Raw genomic sequence first — 25,091 nt, forward strand, 5'->3', positions numbered from 1 at the left:
CCTGTCCACCCTAGGCTGCTAGGCTACCCCCAATTCTCTGTCACAGACAAGACTGAGGGAAGTGGGAAAAACTAATGTAAGGGGGGCCCAGGAAACCGACTGGAAGGGGCCCTGCACTGGAAAAAGGCCGAGGGCTGGCAGTGGCGGGTGGCTGGGCCCTGGCATGTTCACCTGGGGACTTCAAATATGCCCGCGGCTGTTTGCACACCAAATTGCCCATCCACCCGGGGTCTCAAGCGAACCCAGCCGCCCCAGCATCCTGCCTTCCTGGAGGCGGGTGCCTCACACAGTCCCCGGCCGCCGGCTACGAACACTGGAGGGCGCTTTGAGCCGCTTGACCGCCTTGTCCAGCCGACTAACGGCGGCGTCCACTAGATGGCGCCGAGGAGAGACAGGCCCCGCCGTAGACTCAGCGGAGCGTCCAGGAGCTCGCGCTTTGCCCGGCCCCGGGGGCGTTCGCTGGTTGCAGCTGAGGGACCCGCAGCTTCCCGAGCCGTCCTCGGCTCGGCTCGGCTCGGCTCTCCCTGGGGCTAGGCGACTCTAGACTGCGGCGCTGCGGGCATCCCCCTGCGAGGGGAAGCCGCGGGGTTGAGGAGGGCTGGGCGGGCAGGGCAGGGTGTAAGGAGTCGTCCCCGAAGGGGCGGGCACTGGAGGCGCTGTGCAGAGCAGGGGATCCGCGGGCAGGCTCTCTACGGCAGCGGGCGGAGCAGCCCTTGGCGCGGGGGCGGGGCGCCGGCCTCTGCCCCCTCCCCCGGCGCTGGGGCCGGTGTAACAAAGCCTTGGTAACCGGGTTGCTAGCGCGCTGCTCGGTAACCAGGCGCTGCCCCTTTAAGCAGCCGGGGCGTTGCCTTGCCAGGGGCGGGGAAAATCCGAAGTCCGCTCCGGCGCGCGCCCAGCCCGCCCTCTCCCTCCGAGCCGGAGCTGGCAGCGCCCCCTTCCCCACCGCTCTCACTCCCATGCGGGCGACGACGGCGACACACTGGGCAGCGCGGCCGCAGGCGGGCGACGCCTCTCGGTATGTCGCGGGGGCGCCCTGCCTGCTGAGCCCGCCCAGGTCCCGCCGGAGCCGCTCCGGGCTCCCATGAATTCAGAGCCGCCCCGCGCCTCGCCGCTCCGCGCCTTCTTTAAGATGGAGCCGGCTCCGTCCGCCTCCGAACTGCTGGTGGGAGCCTCCGAGTTCCTGAAAGGTGAGGGGGACCCAGGCGGAGCCCGGTTGCCCCGACCCGTCCCGTCCCGCCGGGCTACGGCTCTTCCTTGCGCTCGCTGCCGCTCCGTCCGTGCTCCTCGCTGTCCTACCCCTGCCCCCGGGGCTCCCCCTGGGCTGCTGGTGCCTGAGCCGCCCCGGCACCTGTCGCCACGGCTGGGTAAAAGTCGCCCCCGTGGCTGTGCCCGACCCAGTCCCCACCCAGCCCTCTCCGGGGGGGGGGAGACAGCGGCGTGAAGCTGCTGCGTCCAACTTTCACCCATTCTCTGCCTTCTACGCAGGAGAAATACATGTCGCGATGCCCCGCCCCGGTGGAGGCCGAGGGTTAGCGCCTGAGGGCGGGCGGAGATCGCTCTTTTACCACCTCGCCTAGAGCGCCGGTGCTCTGCTCCGCCGGCCGGGGGGGAGGTAGGGATGGGCTGCGGGAGGTAGAGAGAGCCAACCACAGCATCTCTATAGCCTGACTCTCTTGCCTTCAACTCTTTCAGATCGATTATATTTTGCTACTTTACGGAACAAACCCAAAAGCACAGTAAATACCCACTATTTCTGTACGGATGAGGAGTTGGTCTATGAAAAGTAAGTTTCTTGGTTTCTTGCTCCCTTTGTCCTGCAAGGCTCTTGCTTAACTGCTTAACTTTCTTGTTAATTGAAGCATTTCAGCCCTGTGTAGCGAACAATTTATGAGGAACTACATTGCTTTCTCTGCCTAAAGAATAACAAGACTGCAACGAAATTTACTTGAGTTATAGTTGACCCAGGGTGGGTGGGATGGATATGCTGGGCTCTCTCAGACTAATTAAATCTTATTATATGAAATCTTAAATAGAAGTCTGATGTTTCACCTAACTTCCCTGTACACAACAGTGGTTTCTTTGTTTTGTATGTGATTAACTACTTATGTTTTCTGTATGCAGAAAAGTACAAAGTGATTATAATTTGGATTTTTTTTTTTTTTTTTTTACAGTTATGAGATAGTGAAGCTTAGATTGGCTCTTAAAGGGTCACCTAAAACTTGAAGTCTAGTCAGTTAGGAAAAAAAATTAAAGGTAGCTTTTACTGACTTTTTTTTAACTTAAAAATAAGGATGTTTATCTTTAAAATGTTTTTCTGTCCTGTGGGGTGGAAGATCAACACACACGAGGGAAACTGGCAATTCAGGCAGGGTCAGCAGTGAAATTGGCTATACACAAAGTGGTGTCAGCTACACAAAATAAACAAACTGAAAAATAGAGATTAAAGAAAAATATTTATAGGTGTTGCTTATTACCTCTAGGAGATAAAAGCACTTTTAGCTCTGTGTTTTCTTAAAGTGACCCTTCTCAGTAACATTATTAAAACAAGGTGGCTTTGTTATCCTGTTACCTATTTTATTTGTATGATCTGAACTCAAAGCAAAGAGAATTATGCTTATGACTTCATGCAACAAAGTAGTGATGTGCCTCAGCTTATAGGATATAAAATAGTGTTAAAAATTCAAGAGAACCGGATTATATCCTCTATGGGCATCTCCATGCGTAGTTTAGTTACCGTAGAACGGGGCATTCAGAGTTGTTGTAGTAGTATACAACTGTGGCAGCATAATACTGATGGCCAAGGGGAGAGGCATGAAGAATAGGAACCTGAAACTAAGGGAGAATGAACTTCAACTTCCTGTGCTCATTTGCTCTTAACCTAGTTATTTGGGGCATTCAATGCACAAATATATTTAGCAAAACTTAAATATTTTGTACTTGACCTTTTATAACTGTCTGACTATAAGGAGTTTCGTTTTATCATTTTTACATGCGAAGGTTCATTTAATACAGTACAGCCTTATAAAGATGTAATGTATAAATTTCTCTGTTGTGGGACGTGAGAGAGAGTTGTTTATCTGTTATGGCTGTGATGGAGTATTTTTCATTAGCATTTGGTATTTCACCCTCAACTAAACTGTTTTGCGTTACTGTCAGCCTGATGAATCTGTATTTTCTGCTCAGGTAAATTCTTGCTGGTTCCACCTGTTCGCAGATTGGTTGCTTTTGTGAGTGTGATTATTTTTTTTTATATCAGGAGGGGACAAACATGATGACAAATCGCATATTCAGGCAGGTTTAACCTTGCTGAGGATTCTTGAACTTCAGACTGACTGAGACTTAGTGCAGGTCTACACTTAAAACACTGCACCGCTGCACTGCTGCAGCTGCATTGCTGTAGTGCTTCAGTGAAGATGCTACTACACTGATGGGAGACCTTCTTCTGTCAGTGTAATTAATCCACTTCTGCGAGAGATGGTAGCTGTGTTGACAGGAGAAGATCTCCCGTTGACATTAACTGACCTAGCCCCGGTGTAGATGGTGCTGTGTCGCTCGGGGGTGGATTTTTCACATCGCTGTGCAACATAGTTATACCGATGTTAGATGATCATGTAGACCTGGCCTAAGACACAGGCGAATGGCTGGCTAAATTATGCAGCAGGTTTCTGGGTCTGTTACTGATGTCATATCTTAAACAAAAAACTGTTAAGCCATGATTCAAGCAGTCTGCTCTTGACAAAATCATGTTAATTGTTGTGCTGTCCATGACTTGAATTAATTGCTTGTTCAGAATCTGCATTGCTCAGACTCTAGATTCTTGTTCTTCAATCTTGATTTAGGCCTAGATGTGATGCAGAAATTGTACTGGTCTCATTATCTATTCTCCATATGGTTATTAACCTGGATCAAGTATTCATGCTATTTCTTATTTCTGTCAGGTGTTTTTGATATTGCTGATCACAAGATAATTATGATGTATGTGCGGCTCATGACTGGGCTGGATGAAATCGCACATGAGTGGTAATGTTCTTAGAGAATCCAAAAGATGATGATGAGCATTGTGGTGCTGTCATCCTCCTTATAGTTCAACATATGTAAGCCTGCTGGACTGTTTTGGGCTGCAGTGTTAATCATATTCAGGTGACATCAAGCACGTTTTTTTTTTTTATTGCATTTGGATGGGACAGAATGTATCTGGATTGGGGCAAAGTGGCAGGGACAACCTGGCAAGACAGAGGTAATGTTTTTAGGATAGGGGAAACATCTGGCAGCAATAGTGAGATTAGCATCTATCTCTTCTAACAGAAGGGCAAACCTTCTCTTCAGAAGGGTTTGCAACTAGGAGATACTAAAATTAGCTGAGGATTTAAGGGTAAAGTAGTGCTACTTTGCTAAAGCAGCCAAAGCACTCTTGGCTATACTTATTTTCCTTGCTGGAAAAGTCTGTGACCTCTTATGAAGGTGGACCTTGCTACAGTTGTCTTTATCCATATTCAATCACTGCAATATGGTCTGATTGAGGAGACCAGAAGCCCACTTGGAAGTTTCACCTGGTACACAATGCACTGGCCAGGTTATTTACGCTAGATTTATGTTAGAAACTTTTGCTCATACAGCAATATTGGTTAGGTGTGACTTTTTTTCCCCGGCAAAAGTCATAATGTAGATGAAGTTATATTAGCATAAAGCATTTTATGCCAATATAACTTCGTTTCACTCACTGAACCGGTCTAAAGTATACTAGCAAAAACAATCTTTTGCTGGTATAAGGGCTTGAGAGATCCAGTTTTCTAGTATAGTTATACCAACGAACCTTGCAAAGCATAGACTAGGCCTTGGTAGTATTTCTTGAGAGAGCACATACTTGTTCCGTGATCTTCGTTTGCTTTCAGTTTAACTTTTGGATGCAATTAAAAGTTCTGGGTTTATTTCTCCTATACAGTTTTTTAGGTCCTAACTACCTCAGACTTCTTCTCTTCCCATGTTGTTCCCCACACTTGAGATTCCCAAGGTTAAGAGGCTTCAAATCTAAATGTTTGGGGTGGTGACAAGATATTAGCTTCTGTGATGTTGTTGTGCTGGTTTAATGGCGAGCAGAATTTGACTCAACGTTTTAAAAATTGACTTTCTTTACATGCAAGATGACTTGGATTGGACATCTTTATAGTTTATTCTTTAGAAGAGTGTTAAGAATTAAAGCTTCAGTCTGTACAGATTTTGAACTTGCTACTTAAAAATAATTGAATACAACACTTCACTCATTATGTTACCATCAGGAGGACTTATCTGTATTTAACTTGCTCACTGGAGGGACAGTCTTACTTCCAGAATATACAGGAAACCTATACAGAAATTCAAAAGGGTGGGGGTGGAAACTAGTGCCTGGTCTATACTACAATGTTTTGTCTATAAAAGTTAGTTTTTATCAACCGAACGGTGGCGGTGTAAGCTTTGAAATGCTACTCCCTGCAGTGTAACTCTCCTGCTGTGCCAACAAGAGGCATAGGGCTTATGTCCCTGTAGTTAGGGCGATAAAGTGTTAGTGTAGACACTGTGTTCTTTTCATGGGCTGTTGGCTATCATTCTTGTCAATTTCAGGGCTCCAGCAAAGCTGTGAAATTAACAAGAAAGCCAGGCAGCTGGACTCTAGCTGCCCCCACTTCCCTGGAGAGCAGAGTGTATGGAGCCTGCCTCCCAGCCGGAGCCATAGGGAGAGGGAACAGCCCACCAGGAGCCTGTGGAGCAGCCAGGCTCCCTGTAAGGAGTTGCCAGGGGAGCTGAGACGGGCCTCTCAGCTCCCCACACTGCACCTCTTAGGTTGGTGAAAGCGCTCCTGGTGAGGATGCGCACCACTGACCTAAGGAGGGTGGTGTGGACATCAGCTACCACAGTAATTAATGCAGTGTCTATAAGTCGACCTAAGTTAGGTTATCTTTGTAGATGAGGCCTGATTGGAAAACTCTAAAATTCAAATAGTGCATCCCTTCGCTCATATCCATCGCTGCATGCCTGAAATGTCCTGGTAATCATCAAAGTGAGGAAGGGTTGTAAAACTCCCCTTTTATTTTAGGGCATGTATCTAAAGACTTTTTATATGCATTGCTTTGAGGTTTTTTCCCCAGAACTAAAATTCTAAGGCAGCAGTTAAATTCTCTATCAGGTTTTGTCCTGTAATGAGATATTCAGGCTGTTAGCAGAAGATTTAACTCCTATGATGGACTAATTATGAAATAAATCCTATTTAGTGTTGTTTGATTTTGAGAATACCTCCATAATCTATCTGGCCAAAATAGCTGAACTTTGTATTGTTTTAAATGACTTTGCAGGAATAATGATGAGTATTTTCTTGTCCACTAACATCAATTGACTGTTTAAACATAGCTCTAGCAATGCTGCTTTTTAATTGTTCTTTGAGTCACTAGGGGGAGCCCAGAAATGATATTTCGTAGATTAATAAAAAATAGTTATTTTAGTTTCTTTTACACACAGAATAATTAAAAAAAAAAAAAAAAAAATCCCCTCCTCTGGAAAAAAAAATTATTGTAGATATTTAGAAACTGGGTGACAGACATACAGATTTTAAGTAACCTCGTGTATCAGTATATACCTCCCTTTAACTGGCTTTAACTTGTTTTGACATTTGTTACCCTTCGCATAAATTTTTATGGTGTAGATAGGATTTGGATGGCTTCAGCAGTTCTTTTTTCCCTATGAAACTTGGGTCATCTGCAGAGAAGTTTATGATGGCCTGGCAACGGTACACTCCACATGTTTTATTCATGTATTGTCTGAACAAAGCAAGTTGGTGGCAAAGCCAGGAATAGAATGTAAGTCTTCTGATTACCGGTTGGGTGTCATATCAACTTGATCATCTGCCTTCTAATAATGCTTCCTCTGTCTGCTTAGACTGTAAGCTGTCTGTGACAGTAACTGTCTGTTATATTTGTACAGTGCCTAACACAATGACACCCTCAGTCTCAGTTGAAACCACTAGGTGTTAGTTATAAGATTATTTATATTACAGTACCAAAACACTTCAAAACTTCTCCCACCTAATTTCCACAATACAATTCTCATGGAAAAAGATCAGGAAAATGGATACATTAAATGGTGCTGTGTAAAGATTTCTAAATGCACTTTATGGTATACCAATGATAGGGGGTAGTGTCTTCCAGAATTATGTGCATCATTCAGAATGCCTTGCTACAAAGACCTTCCCCCCATCCCCAAGAGCACCTCAGTTGATTTCAAATTCTCTTATTGCAGAAGGGGAGAGGTGATCTTTGAGGTATCCATCCAGGCACCCAAACTGTTTACGGAACTTTATAGGTATAAAAAAAATGCCCCAAACAACTGGGGGATATGTGAATAATCATACTACTCATGAAATTATGAATGTATCATTCTAGTGACTGATAAGACATTCTAATATACAGAAGAAAATACAGCCTCCCTTTATGGTGATAACAATATAAGAAACCAAAACTTGCAAGGTGTGTTCAACAGGGTTGTAGTATATCTGAACTCTTTTTTTTTTTTTTTCTGAGGTCCATCAATGTGCATTCGTTGAAACAGTATATATTTCCTAACTAGTAATTCCAGACACTTAACCATTAGGCTGACAATCCTCTGCCTATCAGAAACATATCCTCTGATTGCTCCAGTATTTAAGATCTGTCCCCTACCTCAGCTCTTTGTTCTTCAAACAGTACCGTTGAAGAGTTTGTGGTGTAAAAGTGATTTGCTGTTAAACATTCAATTTATAAGTAGAAATGGGCTCCCACCCTAACATTCCTATATGGGTTTGGAGGTGTTTAGTCTCTAGTTCTGGTCACTCCTGTCATTAAAAATAACAACTTTTGCATAATGTAACTGTTTTTTATAGTCCAAAGATTATGCGCAGTGTGACTGAATTATGATAAAACATAAGGTTGGGAATGAAACTGAGTGAGAATTGTGTATTCTTGCTCATACATTCAAATCAAACGTGTCTCAATATTTTATCAAATGAAATGCTTTTAAAGGCAGTTTAAGCTCCTTTTAAATGCTAGCTATCTTGAATCTCACTACTGTAATGATGACTGTTCCAGTTAAATTTGTTATGATTTAACTTGAGAACCTATCATGCCTTGGTGTAAAAGTGAGAGCTTGTATGAAAACCATTTTCTTTCTCTTGCCAACCTTTTATATACTGTATCATCAAATGAAAGGAAAAAGCTGATTGGAATTATCCAGCTGTGATTACATTAGGTAAAAGCAAAAGAATCCTATTGGTACTAATGTAGTTATAAGTGAAACTTTCTGGTCTTAAGATGGCTGGGGTCTCTCTTCGAGGTACATGCTTTCATCTGTAAAAGTATACCATTTTGGTGCCTTCAAGAAAATGGTGCTGATGAGAAATAACCCAGCTTGCATAAGATGATCATTTGGCGCACACAAATGACCTCTGTTGGATAGACCTCATAGTTTAATGTGTTAGGCTCTGGTAAATAGCTTTCTTCAAGAAGAATAGTGTCTCTTGTTCTTTGTTTTTTCAGCAAACAGGTCTTGGTTGGGCTTTCTACACTTGACTGATTAACGTACAATAGGCTTTCTTCACTTGTCCAGCAAGCTCTCTAGTTTGATTCAATTTTGTGTAGTTTATCAAGAATTTTTATTCCAGCACTGCAGTAATGAGGTATAAGGATCTTTCACTGTCCTTCTAAATTATAGAGCCTTTAATCAACCATTTATTCTGGTTGGAAATTATATATATTATCAAGGCATCACAGATACAGTGCCAACAGAGACACTTTGTGAACAGCCACAGAAGTAATTATATGTGAAGTGGAACATTTTGTATATCATATAAACTTCATATCAGCAGCAGGATCTAGGTTAATTTACTCAAACTACGATATATTATAACGGAATAAGCAAGCTTAATTCCGAGAACATATACCCCTTGTTTTTGAGGTTAGGAAGTAGTAAGCCAATATCTTGAATGCTTATTCTGTACAAAGTTAAATTAGTACTGTCTAGAGCTGTATTGCTATGAAATGTCTTCTTCATTGACTTCATGCTTTCTAAAAAGCAGTTTCTTTTTCTTGAAAGAGCAGTGGTAAATTTTCATTTATTTCACAAAGTGAAATATGTCTCTACTTAACTATGGTGACCCAGTAATTGTAGCTTTGCAGAAAGCCCTCAACGTTCTTTGATTCAGTGGCTGTCGAACTGATAATGAAAAATGAAAATTTGGACTAGCCTTGTCACACCACACAGAGCTACCACTTCACACATAAAACAGTGAGTTCTTTGTTTGTTTCAGCGGCATATGATGATAAATTGAACATCAGTTAACCAATCCTGTCAGGCAGTAGAATACAAAAAAAGCCATTTTAGAAGGCTAACATTGAGTACAAGTTTTTAAATTAATTTTAAACCAAAAAAAAGACACAAAAGGAATAGCAGCAGGAGATGATAAATCATGTGTATGAGAATACTTGGTGGCAAAACTCCAGTTTCTTCAAATACTGATCTAATCAACACGTAGTAATAATACTCCAGTATTTAAAAAGTGGAGTATCAGTCCCATATCTTCCCCCCTCCCCCTCCCCACACACACTTATAAAAGTGAACTGCAAAATCTTTAAAGTGCAGTATTAGCCCTTAAAGGGGAGCCTTGGATTAAATGTGGAAGTTCTAGGTGGCTGCGAATTCAAAATCATACTTCTAATTTTTATGCCCTAGCCAGATTTCTGCTGGGGTCGGTGAGAAAGATCAGTGTCAGCAGACTTTTTTTTTTTTTTTTTTTTCTTGGAAACCTTTGGTATGCAAAAACCCCTACCTCAAAACACTTGTGCTGAACTTTGAACTAATTAATAATTCTCTGCACTTTTACTGTGCTTCTCCTCAACATCTCAAAGGGGCACCGTGCATCTCTGTTTCCCTCACTAAAGGATAAAACTAATCACCAAAAACTGCATTGTAAGTTAGTACCAGTCAAAAATAGAACTCTGGTCTTTTGATTCCTAAGTTCCTGCTTTCACCACTGTGCACCATGTTGCCTCCATGCTTAGATAAACTTACTGAGGATCTTAGACTTCCTCAAGGTGGCTTTTGTAAAGAGAAGGAGTTTCCAGCATCCTCTGAAAGTGGTCATACTCTGACTTCAGTTTGACTTTATTGTTGTTGTTGTTTTTTATTTATTTATTTATTTATTTATTTATTTTAAAGGAAAGCTTGTTCTATAACTAAACTCTCTTGTCTGAGAACTTTATATCCCATTAATGTGCTTTGTCTTGGTTTCTGAGCTATCTTATCCTAGGAATGCCTGGGATATTGATGAATGGAAGTTGATTCATTGATGGTTTTAAAGATTTGAGCTGAGGTTCTGAAGAGGAGTGGAAACTTGTTGAGAGATTGAAGTGTGGGATGATGTGCTTGTGGCAGCCTGTTCTATTTATATAGGCTGGAGTCCTGAGTTGCATTCACATTCACTCCTAAGCATAGTGATCTACAATAATACTGTATGGAGGTGGAACGAACAGGAATTATTGTGGCCAAATTCTTTTATGGGAGGAAGGGTCATAGTATTTTTACAAATACTAGTTGGTTACTTAGAATTAGTGACGAAGTGAGCAGGACACGTTGACTTTGAACCACTGTGATAAGTGGGACAGGAGATGCTTTCAGTGGAAAGGAGAACAAAGTCCCTGCTAATTCTCTGAAGCATTTCTCCTTTCCGACAATGTGGGCCCAGTGGTGGAGCACCCTGGCTGGAGTGTGGCAGCTGCAGCTTCCCCCCCGCCCCCTCGCTCTCCCGCCCTGCCCCTTCCCACAATGTGGGCCCAGCAGCAGGGCGCACTGGCCGGAGCACGGTGGCTGCTCTCCCCTCCTGGCCCCACCCCTTCCCTCCACCCCTCTCCCACAACATGGGCCCAGCGGCGGGGTGCCCTGCCTGGAGCGCAGCAGCTGCAGTGCTCCCCCTCGACCCTGCCACTTGGGCGCAGTGGTGCCCTGGACAGAGCACGGCAGCCACTCCCCCCGGAGAAATACTAGGTGCCAGAATTAAATTTCTAGGCGCCATGGCGACCTGGCGCCCAGGGTTTGTCGAGCCCTGACACAACTGGACATCAGAATTGCTGACACAAAGGATTTGCTGCTCTGTGGCTTAACTTGGGTATTGCTACTAATCATCCATAACACTGCTTTCATGAAAGGTAATAAAGATACTTCATGATTCTAGTGTATATACTCCAGAGGACAATAAAGAGGTGGATTGCTCTGGACTATAATGAGCTAGGGCACAGCATTTGAATCAAGATATCAGGAGATCCAGTAGCTTCAGCCCCTCTAGAACATCACAGCAGTGTTAGAATTTGACCTGGGACATATCTATTTTGTTTTTGGCCATCTTGAAATCTTGGGTCAAAGGTGGCTGGGTCTGTGAGAGAGATGCTTGGATCCAGTCTCCACAAGTCTGACTTAGTAATATTCCAGTATCCACTGCATTGCCATCAGCTTGTCGTGTAGAGAAGATGCTTGGACTAGACTGCCAAACAATCTGATTTTTGCCCTCCTTCCTTCAGATGAGCTATAATTGTCATTGGAGTCATGAGAATTTGAGTAGCTGAATGGCAGGGCACAATAATTTTACAGACTCATATTCACATAAATATCTAGTCTGGGATTCTCAAACTGGGGGGGCCAGGTCCCCTCAGGGGGTCATGAGGTTATTTTGTGGGGGGAGGGGAGGGGGCGCGCAAGCACCATGCATGGTTGACAGCCAGAGCCCTTCAGAGCTGCCTTCAGAGCTGTGTGTCCAGAGAGCAGCAGCTGCTGGCCAGGTGCTCTGAAGGCAGCACCGACCCCAGCGACAGTGCAGAAGTAAGGGTGGCATGGCATGGGGGGGAGTGGCATGGCATGGCAGTCTGAAATATTTTCAAAGGGAGTTCCAGGAAAAAGAGTTTGAGAACCCCTGATCTAGTCCATTCCTCTGTCAGAGCAGGATTGTGTTAGATACCAGATTGTGAAACAAAGTCTATGTTTCTTTCTGAAAGCTAATGTGTCTGCATCCAGGCTGAACTGAGGACTTCTAAGGAATAAAATTGGCATCCCAAGGCATCAACTGATTTAGAAAGGGCTTGTTCAGTACATTATAACTTGATCATTCTATTTTTAAACTTTTAAAAAGATGATTTTAGAGTTCGAGAGGGTGCCAGATTCATAGCACTAACAACTCAAGTCTTCTGTTAAAATACTACATAACTACAGCCTGTGTTAAAAACAAAACCCTATCCTCTATTGATCCCAAAATGCGCCTCAGTTCTGTCTTGGAAGGACCATGTCAAGAAGCCAAAGAATGAATTTTCTAAGTTTTAACCTTTTGATCTGCCTGTTGAGGTAGCTTCCATAAGGTGCCATAAATGGGGATGGGGTGGTTGTTGATGGTCTTTTGATGTGGAGATCATAAGCTCACTTTACACAGGATACCAGATAATATATATTCTATTATTCTCAGTCTAAACCAGACTCAAACCACTGATTTAGATATGGAGAGGCTCTTAATTTCATTACCATTTCCCGTCAGTCACGGGTTCCCCAATTCTTATTCATAATATGAATCTTCTCTTAATACAGACTGTCTTTTGGACTGCCTCTCCTGCACTTATAATCATACATCCCTATAGAAAGTATAGCAACTGCTTACACAGCAAAGCAGGCCTGGTCATATATTTTCAATTGACTTTCAGTTGGAAAATTGAGTTTTTGGTGTATCAATTTTTTTCGGAAGAACTAAATGCCCCAAACCCTAAATATCCATATTTGGATATGCCACTGCTGTGCTGCTTGAGTATTGTAGTTCAGTTGCCTCAAGTCACTGGTTTCCTCAATGGGCCAGGCTTCTCAGCTGTACTACATTGCTCATGATACAGCACCTCCTCTCATTAAGAGGGAAGACTGGTGCATCATGGGAGATCTGTCTGTAGAAGAAAATCGACATATTAAGCACCCATGCTATAGCTTCTTTGAGGCACCCTGGCAACCTTTCCAAATAGAAATATTCTGACATTCAGCCAGTTTTTTACTGAAGAGTTAAAATCTATGTGACGGAAAATCCCTATTTTCCAACTATAACTATGAAAAGGTAATAGACAGTTAATTTAGTGTATTAATTGCTGTAAGATAATAAGTGTGTTAACACTGGTCACTTCTGTTCTTCTATCCTGTTTCACTTTTTCTCTCTCCATATCTTTTCGGATGCCTGGCTCTGTCCCTCCCCCCTGCGGATGAATGGTTGCCTTTTGTCATGATTATCTCCTGTTTCCTTTCTGGCTCTTAGTTTCCTACCTGCCTCTGATGCCTCTTTTGCTCCCAGATACTTTTACAAAAAGGCATCTAGAGAAACCAGACACCTGTAGAAGTAGCTGGAAATAGAGAGCTACCACACTGATTGGCCAGCTTTCTTTAGGCCACCAACGACTATTATATAGACCACAGTTTGGGAGCCATGATCCTAAGGCATGAAGTCCCTAAACTAAGAAGAGGTGGGGGCTGGCCTGGGTAGAGAGAGCAGTGGCTGGGCTGGATGGTAGAGAAGACAAAACAATAGACTGGGAGCAGTGACATCTTTAACAGTTTCACAGTGACTTCCATTTTAGTCTCTTGTTTTCAGTCACTCAGTTTGAGGCTTAAATGTTTGAAGATGTGTGGTGGAGAGCTTTGTTTTAAAGTGAGCAAAAATTTCATCTATCTTTTTCCTTTTTTTTTATGTGTACTTAACTATAGTTAGCTAACTTACAGTAAAATCATAGTGAAGACAAGGTAGTTTGTAGTTTGCACTCAAGCCAACAGATTGTCTTCTATAGTCTTTTAAATCAAGGCTTTGTAACTCAATTTAATTCATGTAATTAGACTATCATAATGTGTATTCACAGGGAGGCATGAAAATGCTTTAATTTTGGCATTTCCTAAATTTTCAGTGTTTGAGTTTACAGCCTTAATGTTCTTTTAACATAGCTTTTTGTGTATAATGATCTACATTGAAGAAAACTGTTATAAGAACATTTATTTTGCAAGCAAAATGAAGCACTCAAGTTTTAGGAAATGCCAGGTTTAGGATTGCCAGTGAAACCTTAACACTGCACTCTTTGCTTGTGCATAGTCTTTAATTACATTATCACTTACTATTTCCTTTTTGTAGCACTCCCATCAGTACATAGGATAGATTAGTAAGGGAGCCAACATTAAAGTTGTCCAGGCAACTGCAAATTTGACGCTTCCTAACTTTTACATAACTTTGCAACCTAAATAATGTTCTTGTAACACAATGTATGGTTTTTATTGCTATAATTTCCTAGGTTTTTTAAAAACTAAAAGATAAATTATACTTGTAACTGTTACAACCTCCAGCCATGAGTGGTGTTTGCATCCAGTGCAGTACAGTGACTGCCACTTGAACTATAGGACTAACTACATTAGCTGGCTGTAGGAAGAATGTTTTCCCAGAGGTGGGAATGGGCTGCCGGGGCCATGTGCTAGGACTGGGAGGTGGTGGTGGGGTGTGGGGAGGTTCATCTGGCCTGGATATGTTTGCTCTCTTCACAGTTCAGGAGTTGGGGGAGCTCCTCTTTCCTGTGGTGTACTGCCATAGTGAGGGAGGGCTTTTGGATTGTGTTCTGGGTCTGGGAGAATGGTCTGGTAGAGTCTTTCCAGCTCTTCTTTGCCCCTGCATTGCTATTTTGGCTGTTCCCAGTGCAGTGACATCAGCAGTTGCTCCTTAAGTGGTAGCATGGACCCAGTTGTAGAATGTTTGTTTGTATTCAGTTGTTGTTTTAGCAGGCTGCTGTAATTTCCTGAGGAATGAAGGCGAGAGAAGGGAAGTGGCTGTTTCCAACAGTGCATGTCTCAGTAAAAACTGGACAGAATTTTATGGGGTAAAGAGAGAATTTCTCTGAGAGCTTGTGTGCTGCAAACAATGGTGGTCTTGGGACCTCTCAAAATAAAGCTGTGATAATATTTTATAATAGAAAGTGTTAGGCAATTGAAATATAAAGGCCATTATCTAGCTTCCCCTATAATGGATAGAAAATGTTTTAATTGATGCACAATATATACTGAAGAGACAAAGTGTGTGAGGTAATATCTGTTATGGGACCAATTTCTGTTGGTGAGAGAGACAAGCTTACAGAGAGTTCTTCTTTTTATGCTGTGTAAGCTTGAAAGCTTGTTCCTCTCACCACAGAAGTTGGTCCATTTTTACCTTGTTTCTCTAATATCCTGGGACCGACATAGCTACAACAACACTGCATACAAATATATAGTGACATTTTTTATGCAATAATTACACTGGATTCCAAATGGAATATAGCAGAATTACTGACTTGCAGTTTAAACAGCTGGATGCAGATGTTCATTGAAATAGCTTAATTCTTCTCTAAATGTATTTTTTTCATCTCTCCCTCCCCACCCCTCAGTTTCTATGCAGATTTTGGACCTTTAAACTTGGCGATGTTATACAGATACTGCTGCAAACTAAATAAGAAGTTAAAGGTAAAGTTTTAACCCTTTCTGTTTAGACTTCTGTACTAAAATTCAAATTCTGTTGTTTTTAACAAATTGCAGTACATAGCATTGCTGTGCAAGTGTCCTTTAGGTGGTTAACCTTAAGCTTTGGGCATTGAAGTTGTGTTGTTTTGCCATAATGTACTCATGAAAACTGAGCGTTGTCCAGCAATTGAACCACAAAACATGTACCCCTCTTTCTCTTTAAGGTGCAATGTAATATTAAGCCAAAGGAAGTTAGTGGAATAGTAATCATAGGAATGAAAGCCATAATCCTTTTGAATTGATGTCTCGAGCTCATTGGTAGCATACCTGCCATTAATTTATAGGTATGTTAGTACGACAACATTAGAAGACTGAAGGATCATAATAGAATAGCAAGAGGATGAAATTGCATGTTTAAATATTTTTCAGTGGAAGAGTTAGGACTTCTTTAGATCTTTTCTTTGAAAACAGTGTTACATTCAGAAACAGTAATTCAGAAACTGTCAGTTAAGTTCATATACAAAAACACTTTTCTAATGTGGTGGCACAATTGCTGTTCCTAGACAAACATCCATGTACCTGTTTTTTTTTCTCTGCACCTGCATTAGGGCTTTCTACATTTGGTACTTGACTTTGACTTACCTTACACAAGAACCATGGACCTATATGTCTTCTTTGGATGCCATGATGACTTTATTTAAATTGTACAAGTGCCTGTCCTGAATCCTAGGCAGTACATTAAAATATACTGTACAAGTCAGAATTAAAAGACACCAAACAACTTTCAAAAATGCATATAAAATGTGACCATATTGACCTACTCTAAGAACAGTAATAACACGGTCATGTAGCCTTCAGTCCGGGCTTGTCCCCAAATGCCCAACGAAAATAAAGGGGTCTTTCTGCACATGGTGCAAAGACAAACCAATTGGGTTGCCTTATAAGAAAAAGCAAACATCTAAACTAGTTTGTTGGGAAACTTCTGAAAAAACAGGCTTTTGTTAAAGAATGCTAAGTGGTCGAACCAAAAATGTTCAGAGACATATCAGGTTTAACCAACTTCTGATGGAGAAATCTGCCTGACTTCTCCTGGCTGGGGATCCCTGCCATGCAGATTCCACTGGGGACCCCAGACTTTGCAGACTCCCTGCTGCTGAGTCCTGGAAGCTCTGAAAATCCTATCTTGGCATTCTGGGGTCCAGAGCTCTGGTGCAGACCTGCCTGTCAGTTTCACTGCTGTTTTTCAGAGATGGATGGCATGGAACTGACAAAAATTATGTTCATTTCAGTAAGCAGCTGCCTATCCCGGGGGCCACCATTTGTTTTGGACATGCCATGTGTCACTGCTTCCAAAACCAAGTGTTACAGAATTTTTGGTTCACAGCAGATTTTGAAATGGGAAAATTTCTCATCTACTGGAACTTTCCAAGTTTTGACCAGTTCTGGTTTTAAGAAAACATTTTTCCAAGTACATAAATACTCTAAATTATTTTTATAAAGTTTAACAAATTTGTACTGTTCCCTCCAAATTCTTCATTGACTATGCAATATTATATAGTGAAAAATTGATTAAAGCTAATGGAATACTAGAACCTATTAATGCAACATGAAATACTTTACCATCACCCAAGTAAATGTATGGAGTTAGATTATTTTGTTTCATTACCTGAACATTTTACTACTAGAACGAGATATTACTACACAAATAATTCTGGTACTCTGAGTTCTTTGCCAAAACAATTTAGAATGGTTGGAAAAATTCATAGGAAATCAAGCTATTTCCTATAAAATAGGATAGACACACCTTTTATGGTCTCCTTGGTAACAAGCCAGCTTGTGATGGAGAAGGTTGTGGTTAGGTGCTGCAGAATGTTGTGGTATTGGTATTTTGTCATGTAGGTTTGTTAACTAGAGGCTGGCTACTAGAAAAGTTTGGAGCTGGAAGCCCAATGTAGAGGATGCCCAAGTGCATTGACTTACTGGGTTGGTAGAAGAAATATTAAGGTTAAATCTGTGGCAGATTGAATTGCCTAATACAAAGGTTGATTCATGAGCTAAATCATAGCCACTCTTTTACTTTGTGGAAATTTCCCAAAGAGTTTTTAAGCAGACTTCCAGAGGACCTACCAGGTGATCAGCCTCCAAGATGCTAATGATGGACAATTTCACAGTTACAGTTGCATTCAAATTTTACAATTAGTGGAATTTCTCCTCTTGTTGGGAACTAACAGATTTTCGTTATAAACAAATATACACTACTCCTCAAGTAAAGATTGAATTTTCAGAGAGAAATATATCCCTTCAGGAGTCCAGATAAAAAGGACTCAATTTTGTTGCTTCTATCTAATGTTCAGTCTCTGATTTTATAAATGTTTGTTTTAGGACACGTGTGAATAGTTAAGTACTGCTAAAAATTGTTCTTTTTAAGAAAACTTATCAAAACAATTAATGTTTACACCATATAAAAGAACCATTGGAAAAAACATTAATCAAATGCAGATACATGCATTATATATTTTAAAACTGTTTATAAAACATGGGCTCTCTAGAGACAGATGGTGCTTGGCAGTTGGAGCTCTACAAAAGCAGGTTCTCTGTTCCCAGTGACCTTAAATGTTCTGCAGATAATGCAACTTCCCACATTTCATGGTGTCCAGAAGGAGAGCTTCTCTTGTGAAATCCTTAGAGAGTGAACTGCTGCAGAACATCATAGGAGAGCTAATTATAGGGACACGGCTTAGTAGAAAACTTTAAATGCCTGACACAAAGATGTAAACAAGTGATTGATCGAAACAAACTTGCAAAACTTCCCTTCAGGGATTTCAAGAAACTTTTATTAATAGATGTTATTCATAACCCTTTTGCAAAAGAACCTCTATTGAAAAAGATCATTTATTATGTTCAGTAATACAATGGTATGCAACCTAAATTTGCACATCTTCCCCCCCCTCTTCCCCCCCAATCTCCCTGCCTCCCACATATACATTTTGATACAGTCTCTAATTACATCATTGCATACCACTTTGTTTTCCTCGGGTGCCCTGCTCCAGACCCTGGAAGCACATCCCAGGATTACCCAGCTTCATGGCAGGGAGCCTGAGAACCCTAGCTCTAGCCAGTGCGCTCAGGGCTTCTTGCTGTAGAGCCAGGACGCTGGAAACCCTTGGTTCCCAACTCCAAGGTAGTCTGCATGGCAGGGCTCCCCTGAAGCCCAAACGCTGGAAGCCTGGGGTTTTCAGGACCAATTTTGGTTTGGATGAATCAGCATTTTCTTATTTAAAAACCTGTTTAGTTGGGAAACTTCCAACCAGTCCTATTACAAACCCTGCTTATATGATGTATATGAAACAATCATTAGTGCAGGTTTTTTAATTAAGTATGTTCTATGTGTCAAATTAGTGTTGGAATGCATAACCTGGATTTTCCTGTGTCAATAATGTAAATCAAATGTCTAATATCGGCATAATATTTTTGTTAGTGCACTGATCGTGCTAGGAACTTTCCAGCCAAAAGGGAAGGCCCAGCCCTGTCTTGAGGCGTACTCAATCTAAAACAAACTGATTAAAGCGGGATAAAATACGTTAGCTGAGGGCCCAAGATGGCCCGAAGCCAGCTACTGGCAAAATAAAGTTGAAGCATTCACTCTCTAGTCTTGTTGGTATAAGTCAGTGAATCTTTTCCATATGTAGCACAGCAGAAATGGGTCTTAGGAAGAGACTTAAACGTGGAGAGGGTAGCAGTCTTTTAATTAAAATTCAGGAAAGACATTGTATGCCAGAAGGCAGAATGGAATTAAACAATTGATAAATAGGTGGATGGATCTGTCATCCTAGAATTGGTGGTCTGATTCAAAGCAAGACAATAGCAGATAAACAGGGACGGAGAGTTTATGTAGGGTTTTGACAGCTGTGACAAGCTTGAATTTGATATGGTGGCAGAGGGGGGAGCCAGTGGAGGGATTCATATGGGGAAGAGCATAGTTAAAATGATAGGTCTGAAAGATTTTTAACCACAGCATTTTATACAGACTGAAGAGGGTAGTGTGGAAGTCAGAGGGGAAAAGGTTGTAGGAGTAGAGACTGAAAGTGAGGCCCTTGAAAGGGAGTGTTAAGTCTGAACTGTTATGGTAATCGTAACATAATTAACAGGTCTAAGCATTTGGTTGGCTGTACAAAAATTTTCTTTAAGATGCTGGCATTAGTTCATGGAAGGGTTTTATGATTTATTTTAAGAAATAACTGAACCTGAAGTTAGTTGTTCTATGACAAGAAATTCCTGTAGGACTAAGGCTTTTTTTTTTGTTTGTTTGTTTTAAAAAACTCTTAATTTTTTATACAGTGTATGTGGTGGTGGGGTTATTTTTTTTTAAAAGTAGTCCCCCTTTTTGTTATATGTTACATGTACTGTATTAAATTTTTCCTCTTTTGAAATTCAGCCATTAACAACATTGTATCCGAGTCTTAAACTTGTTACATCTCTTTTCCTCACCTTATCTAACTGTTCTTGACAGTAATTCCAGGAGGGAGAAAGCAGTCTAGTATGATCCTCAAAATACACTACTTAAATCTTAGAGGGATCAGGGAAGCAATCTTTGGCTCTGAGAACTTGCATAAATAAAATAAGGATTATTTAGTGGAGCTCTCTTTAAGTCTTCCTTCTTAATAGGCAAAAAGTGTATGTGTGGATTTTTTGGTTTTTTTTGTTTTTTTGTTTTTAAATCATGTTAAATACTATGAGTTAACATAGCACACTGTGAAAGCTTGATCAAGACACAGGTTAATACATCTGAAGCTATATTAGCTGGCTGAATTTTTAGCCTTCATACATGTTTAACTTACACTTTGATGGAGCTTTTCAATTGTGTTAAGATCAGAGAGGGTCAAGGCATTTGTGATCAGATTACAGTCAGCTGTCACATCATTGAAAAATGCAGGGATTATAATCGCCAATTGATTGTGTATTTCGTTGACTACTCTAAAACATTCAGTACCATCTGACATGACCACCTTTGGAGGATATTGCCGACACAGAGGTTCTAAAGCACCTCATTGAACTCTCATTGCAAGTCTGACATCGACAGGCTATAGTGTGAACAGCAGCAAAAGACAGTGAATGTTTTTTTCACTGAGCAGGGTGCTCCACACACACTTTTTATATAATTTTCATAAGTCTTTTCAACATGTGCACAGAATTTATTATGAGACAAGCTGGGAGGTTTTGACAAAGTGGATGGAATTGGGATTTCCATTAATGGACACTTATTAACCTACTTTAGATAGATACACTGATGACAAAATGCTCTTTGCTACAACACAGATATAATACAACGAATCTTGGAATCTGTTAAAACAGTGAGGGATATGAACCCTCCTTTAGTGAGGTGCAGACTAAATGCATGTACATTCACATGATGTATAAAATAAGATGCAAGCGTGGATAAAGTGATTAATAGTCAAATTTTAGAGGCAGTAGATGGAATCCAATTATCTAGGATCATACATATCCAACCAAGAGGACTGTTAAGAAGAAATTGGAAGAAGACTAGCAATGGCTGAGTCAGTGAACATTTGGAAAAACCATGGCATCTTAAAATACATGAAAGTTTGACTGGTAAAAGGCATAATTTTTTCCATCATGACATATGGATTTGAATCATGGGAAATTCATGCTACTGACAAGAAGAAAATTGAAGCTTTTGAGGTGTGGTGCTGGTAAAGACTCTTGCATATCTCCTGGATGGAAAAGAAGACAAATGCTTGTTAGAAATGTTATTGGAGAGAAGCAGAATCTGCTGTTGGAAGTCAAAAGACACAAACTTATGTACTTTGGTCATGTCAGGCATAGAAATGGAAGTAACCTCAAGAAAGTCATTATGGAAGGAGTGGTAGTGGGTCATCATAGCAGAGGATGACCAGCAAGGAGATGGGTAGAAGATATGTTCAACAGATCTCTGGGTGTTTAGCTGCTGAGTGCTCAGAGCTAGCAATGGAATGAGAAGCCTTCTGAAAAACCTGCTGTGGTTTCACCTATATTCAGATATGAATAAATTATTTTCCTTATTTAATTCAGTTGCATTAACAATTGAAAAATGCACCCTTTTTGCCTGTCAAGACAAGATCTAAAAGTCAAATCCAAATTTCCTTGTTAGGGATTAGGTTTTGATCTATAGTAAGCAGCAGTGGTGCTTTGATTACAGTGTGTGAACTAATCCTTAGTAGCAGCCTTTGGAACAGAGGCTTCCTTACATGAGTAACAAACAAGTAGCTAATATATTGGCTATTTGTTGTTGTGAGCCTTCTGTTTTTAAATACTTTGTCCAGTTAAATATTTGTATCCCACGCTTTCTTCCTAAGAAGAGATGGCCATAGAGTAAGTAGCCTTTTTAAAACAAATGGGAAAGTGGAAAATGTGATTATTACCCCCACCTGCTCAAAATTGCACCAAAGAGAAGTGGAAAACCTTCAGATTCTTACATTTGTTTTAGGTTTCTATTAGGGAAAATGTTAGAAGTCTTATCCACTTCAGCTACTAGTCCGTCTTACTCAAATATTATTCTGTTTGTGCAAAAAAAAAAAAAAAAAAAAAAACAACCCACACAACTGACTTTTACCATTGTAGTTGACTTTAGGCATTCTGCATGTAACAGACAAGGCTATAATGGGTTATGAATAAGTATCTCCAACAAAATATATTGGTTTAAATAAATCCTACTCCACATACAACCTTTGCCTCAAAAAAAAACAAACAAAAAAACAAACAAACAAAAAAAACCTCCATTAGGGATCTCACCATTCCCAATCTTTTTATTTGGGGATGGTTGCCAATATAAAAACCTTAATACAGGTGTAATGTGCATTATAAGGGAAACTTCATGGCTTCCTCTTTGTTACATGTGCTCTGGAAGAAAAGAGGGTTAGGAGCTAGTGTGTTAAATGTATGGTATGTCAAATGGGTGAAATCAAGAAGGTACAGTGTGCAATCTTTTATCAGAAGTTAGAATCAGTTTGTTCATGTCTTCCAGTACAACATAATCTAAAGTGCACTAATCTTTTATTTAGCAATAAAATGTCTTTTCCACACTAGTCAACTTGATTTTTAGAGGACAGTTCTGTAAGAACCCCATGGGTTTCTCAGATGTAATCACTCTGCTGTTTGCAGTGCATGCAGCTGTGGTTTATCCTGCTCAGCATTCTGTTTCTTATCCCTCTTGTCATCTTCCCCTCCCAGAGATGGCAAAGGAGGCAGCATCAACCAGCTATCTTTAGCAGTGCTATTAGCTTCAGGCTCTGGCTACCTCACTGCCCTAGTCTCCCTTCTAGGAGCCCCACCTCAAGGCTCCAGTGAAGGGTGAAGAATGAGCTAAAAATGTTAAGGCTGGGTTTATAATCTCCTAAAAGGGACAATAAATGTAGCAGAGGTAAACTGTAAAGCAGAATATTTTATCAAAACAGGAGACATTTGTTATGCTGAATAACTCACTGTAATGGCTTGAAGGAAGAGGCAGGTGAACAGATTTGAGAGACAACTGCTGATTCCAAAGAAGAAGGCTGTTTCTGGCAACAGGCTAGGAACTGCTCTGATGGAAAGAACGAACTACTCTCTCGGCAATCCTCCTACTATTTGGATTATCTGTAGCCTGAAGTCTTAATTTGGTGTGCTATCTCTTCACTAAATTACCATGCTTTCTCTCCACCTAAGACAGGCAAAATCTTTGAGGAGTGGGGACCTGTAACACCTCCCTCCCATGAGGGGTAGCTGCCTTTGGAGCAGAGACATGGAAACACTCTTGTTCCTACAAAGTCTCTAGGCTGGGAATCTGTCGTCAAGTGCTGGTGGGACTGAGGGTCCTGTTACATGTACAATAGGGACAAAGCCTTAGTCCTTGTATCCAACCTGGAAATGGAGGAGTTTATAGAAATGTCAGTATTGTTAAACTCTTCCGATTGGAAATTACTGCAACAAATTATCAACATTTGAAAAGTGATATCTATCCCCCCTTTCAGAAAACACACAATGTTCGCCCCAAATGAAATACAAATTAAGTACACTTAGTAAGTTACAGCTACATTCCATCAATGCAAATACTGGTCTTTACTTACATATTCCCTTATTCTTATGGGTTTTTTTTTTAAATTCCTTGATATACAGTCATGTCCATTCAGTATAATGGACAGTATGTGGGAGCATATCTGTTTATAACTAACATACTTTAAATAAGTTAAATGGCTTCCTGAGAAGTTGTACTTCAGCTATGTGCATGGGGGTGTGAGTGTGTGTGGTTTTTTAAACAATTGACTATTTTTAGTCTTTAAATGAGGTGTGGAGAAAAGTCTCTGCTCTTTTAAGGTGTGGCTTGAAAAGAGTCCAAAGCACATTAACATTTTAAAAGCAAACAATGGTAATATTCTGGTGGTTAATTTTAAAAAAGTGAACCGTGTTTTGTACAGCCAGAGAACTTATTCAAGGATATCTCTTTTGAGAAAATTGGAGGAGGTAAAGCACTGAGAGGTTATGCTGGATGGTCAGAGTTTGACCTTTGTTTCATTTGTAGTGTTTTGATCACTGATTGCTATGGAGATGATGTGCTTCTGAGTAATCAACAGCAAGACAAGAATGCTTGATCATAATATCCTGTTTGCTCTTTGAAATTGAGCTTGGGTAAAATGCTTAACCCACTTTAACATTGCAATATTGTGGAGCTTGATTGTTCAGGGAAGCTCCTTTTCAAATAAGTGAAGAACAAATAGAGTAACCATGCGATGTTGTACTACTGTTTGTTCTGCTAAATAAATCTGACTTCATAAAATTGCAAGTAATGTTTGTTATAGCAAACTTTATTTTTAGCAAGGAACAGGCTGCATACTCTAAACTATTTATAGATGAGCATTTGCAAACTTTGCTTAGATTTATCTGAATTCATAGTAATCCAATTTTCTGTTTAAATTCATAGCAATACCTTCATGCTGAACAATGCAAGTGCTACACCAGATCAGTTGGATAGTATATTGTGACATAATCCAGTGACAATCCTAATGAAATGCTAATCTAGTCAGTAACAGCACAAATGAGAATTTCTAGAACTTCTAGCATTTTCTTTTGTAATGCTTATGGTCTGTCTTGGATTTCTACATAATTGAACAGTATGAACATGTTTGGGAATCTGGATTTTGGGTTTCTGTTGTGTAAATGAATGGTTAGATTTTCTTCACTTAAAACTAGAACTAGCTTGTTACTTTTTATGTTTTTTATATTACAAAAGGACTTCCTGTTAGACAAATCTCTAACTTCAAAATAGTCTGAGCATATTCCAGAGTTCACAGTGAAATTCACTGTTGTCATGTTGTGTTAAGTGGACTTCTGTATCCTTACTGAGAGAAACTTTTGTCAAATAAGCCTGGTAGTTTGTGTACAGTAAAAACTCTATAGTTAAATTACTAAAATAAGTAACTTCATTCTTATGATTCTTCAGCTGCTACAAAAGTGCTTCTTTATTTATAATGTGGGCAAAGGTTAGTTAACTAAGAATGTTTTTTTGGATATATATCTTGATATTCATGAGT

The 25,091-nt window shown here is 40.7% G+C and overlaps 1 protein-coding gene across 3 annotated transcripts in view; it reads left to right on the forward strand.

Moving 5' to 3' along the window:
- Positions 1-653: 653 nt before the first annotated feature.
- CDC14A (cell division cycle 14A) overlaps positions 654-25,091 on the forward strand; it is a 102,100-nt gene continuing 77,662 nt past the window's right edge. The window contains exons 1-3 of one of the 3 annotated variants that reach the window (XM_067538369.1): positions 654-1,187; positions 1,693-1,783; positions 15,459-15,534. In XM_067538369.1, coding sequence (XP_067394470.1) covers positions 1,082-1,187; positions 1,693-1,783; positions 15,459-15,534 — 273 coding nt within the window. In that variant the 5' untranslated portion in view covers positions 654-1,081. The remainder of the gene's footprint in view (positions 1,188-1,692; positions 1,784-15,458; positions 15,535-25,091) is intronic. The other 2 variants (XM_067538367.1, XM_067538368.1) reach the window with 2 other exon arrangements.

Source organism: Emydura macquarii, unplaced genomic scaffold (assembly GCF_026122565.2).
Source record: "Emydura macquarii macquarii isolate MOO-44397 ecotype Brisbane River unplaced genomic scaffold, CSIRO-AGI_Emac_v2 contig_480, whole genome shotgun sequence".
Taxonomy (NCBI): Eukaryota; Metazoa; Chordata; order Testudines; family Chelidae; genus Emydura; species Emydura macquarii.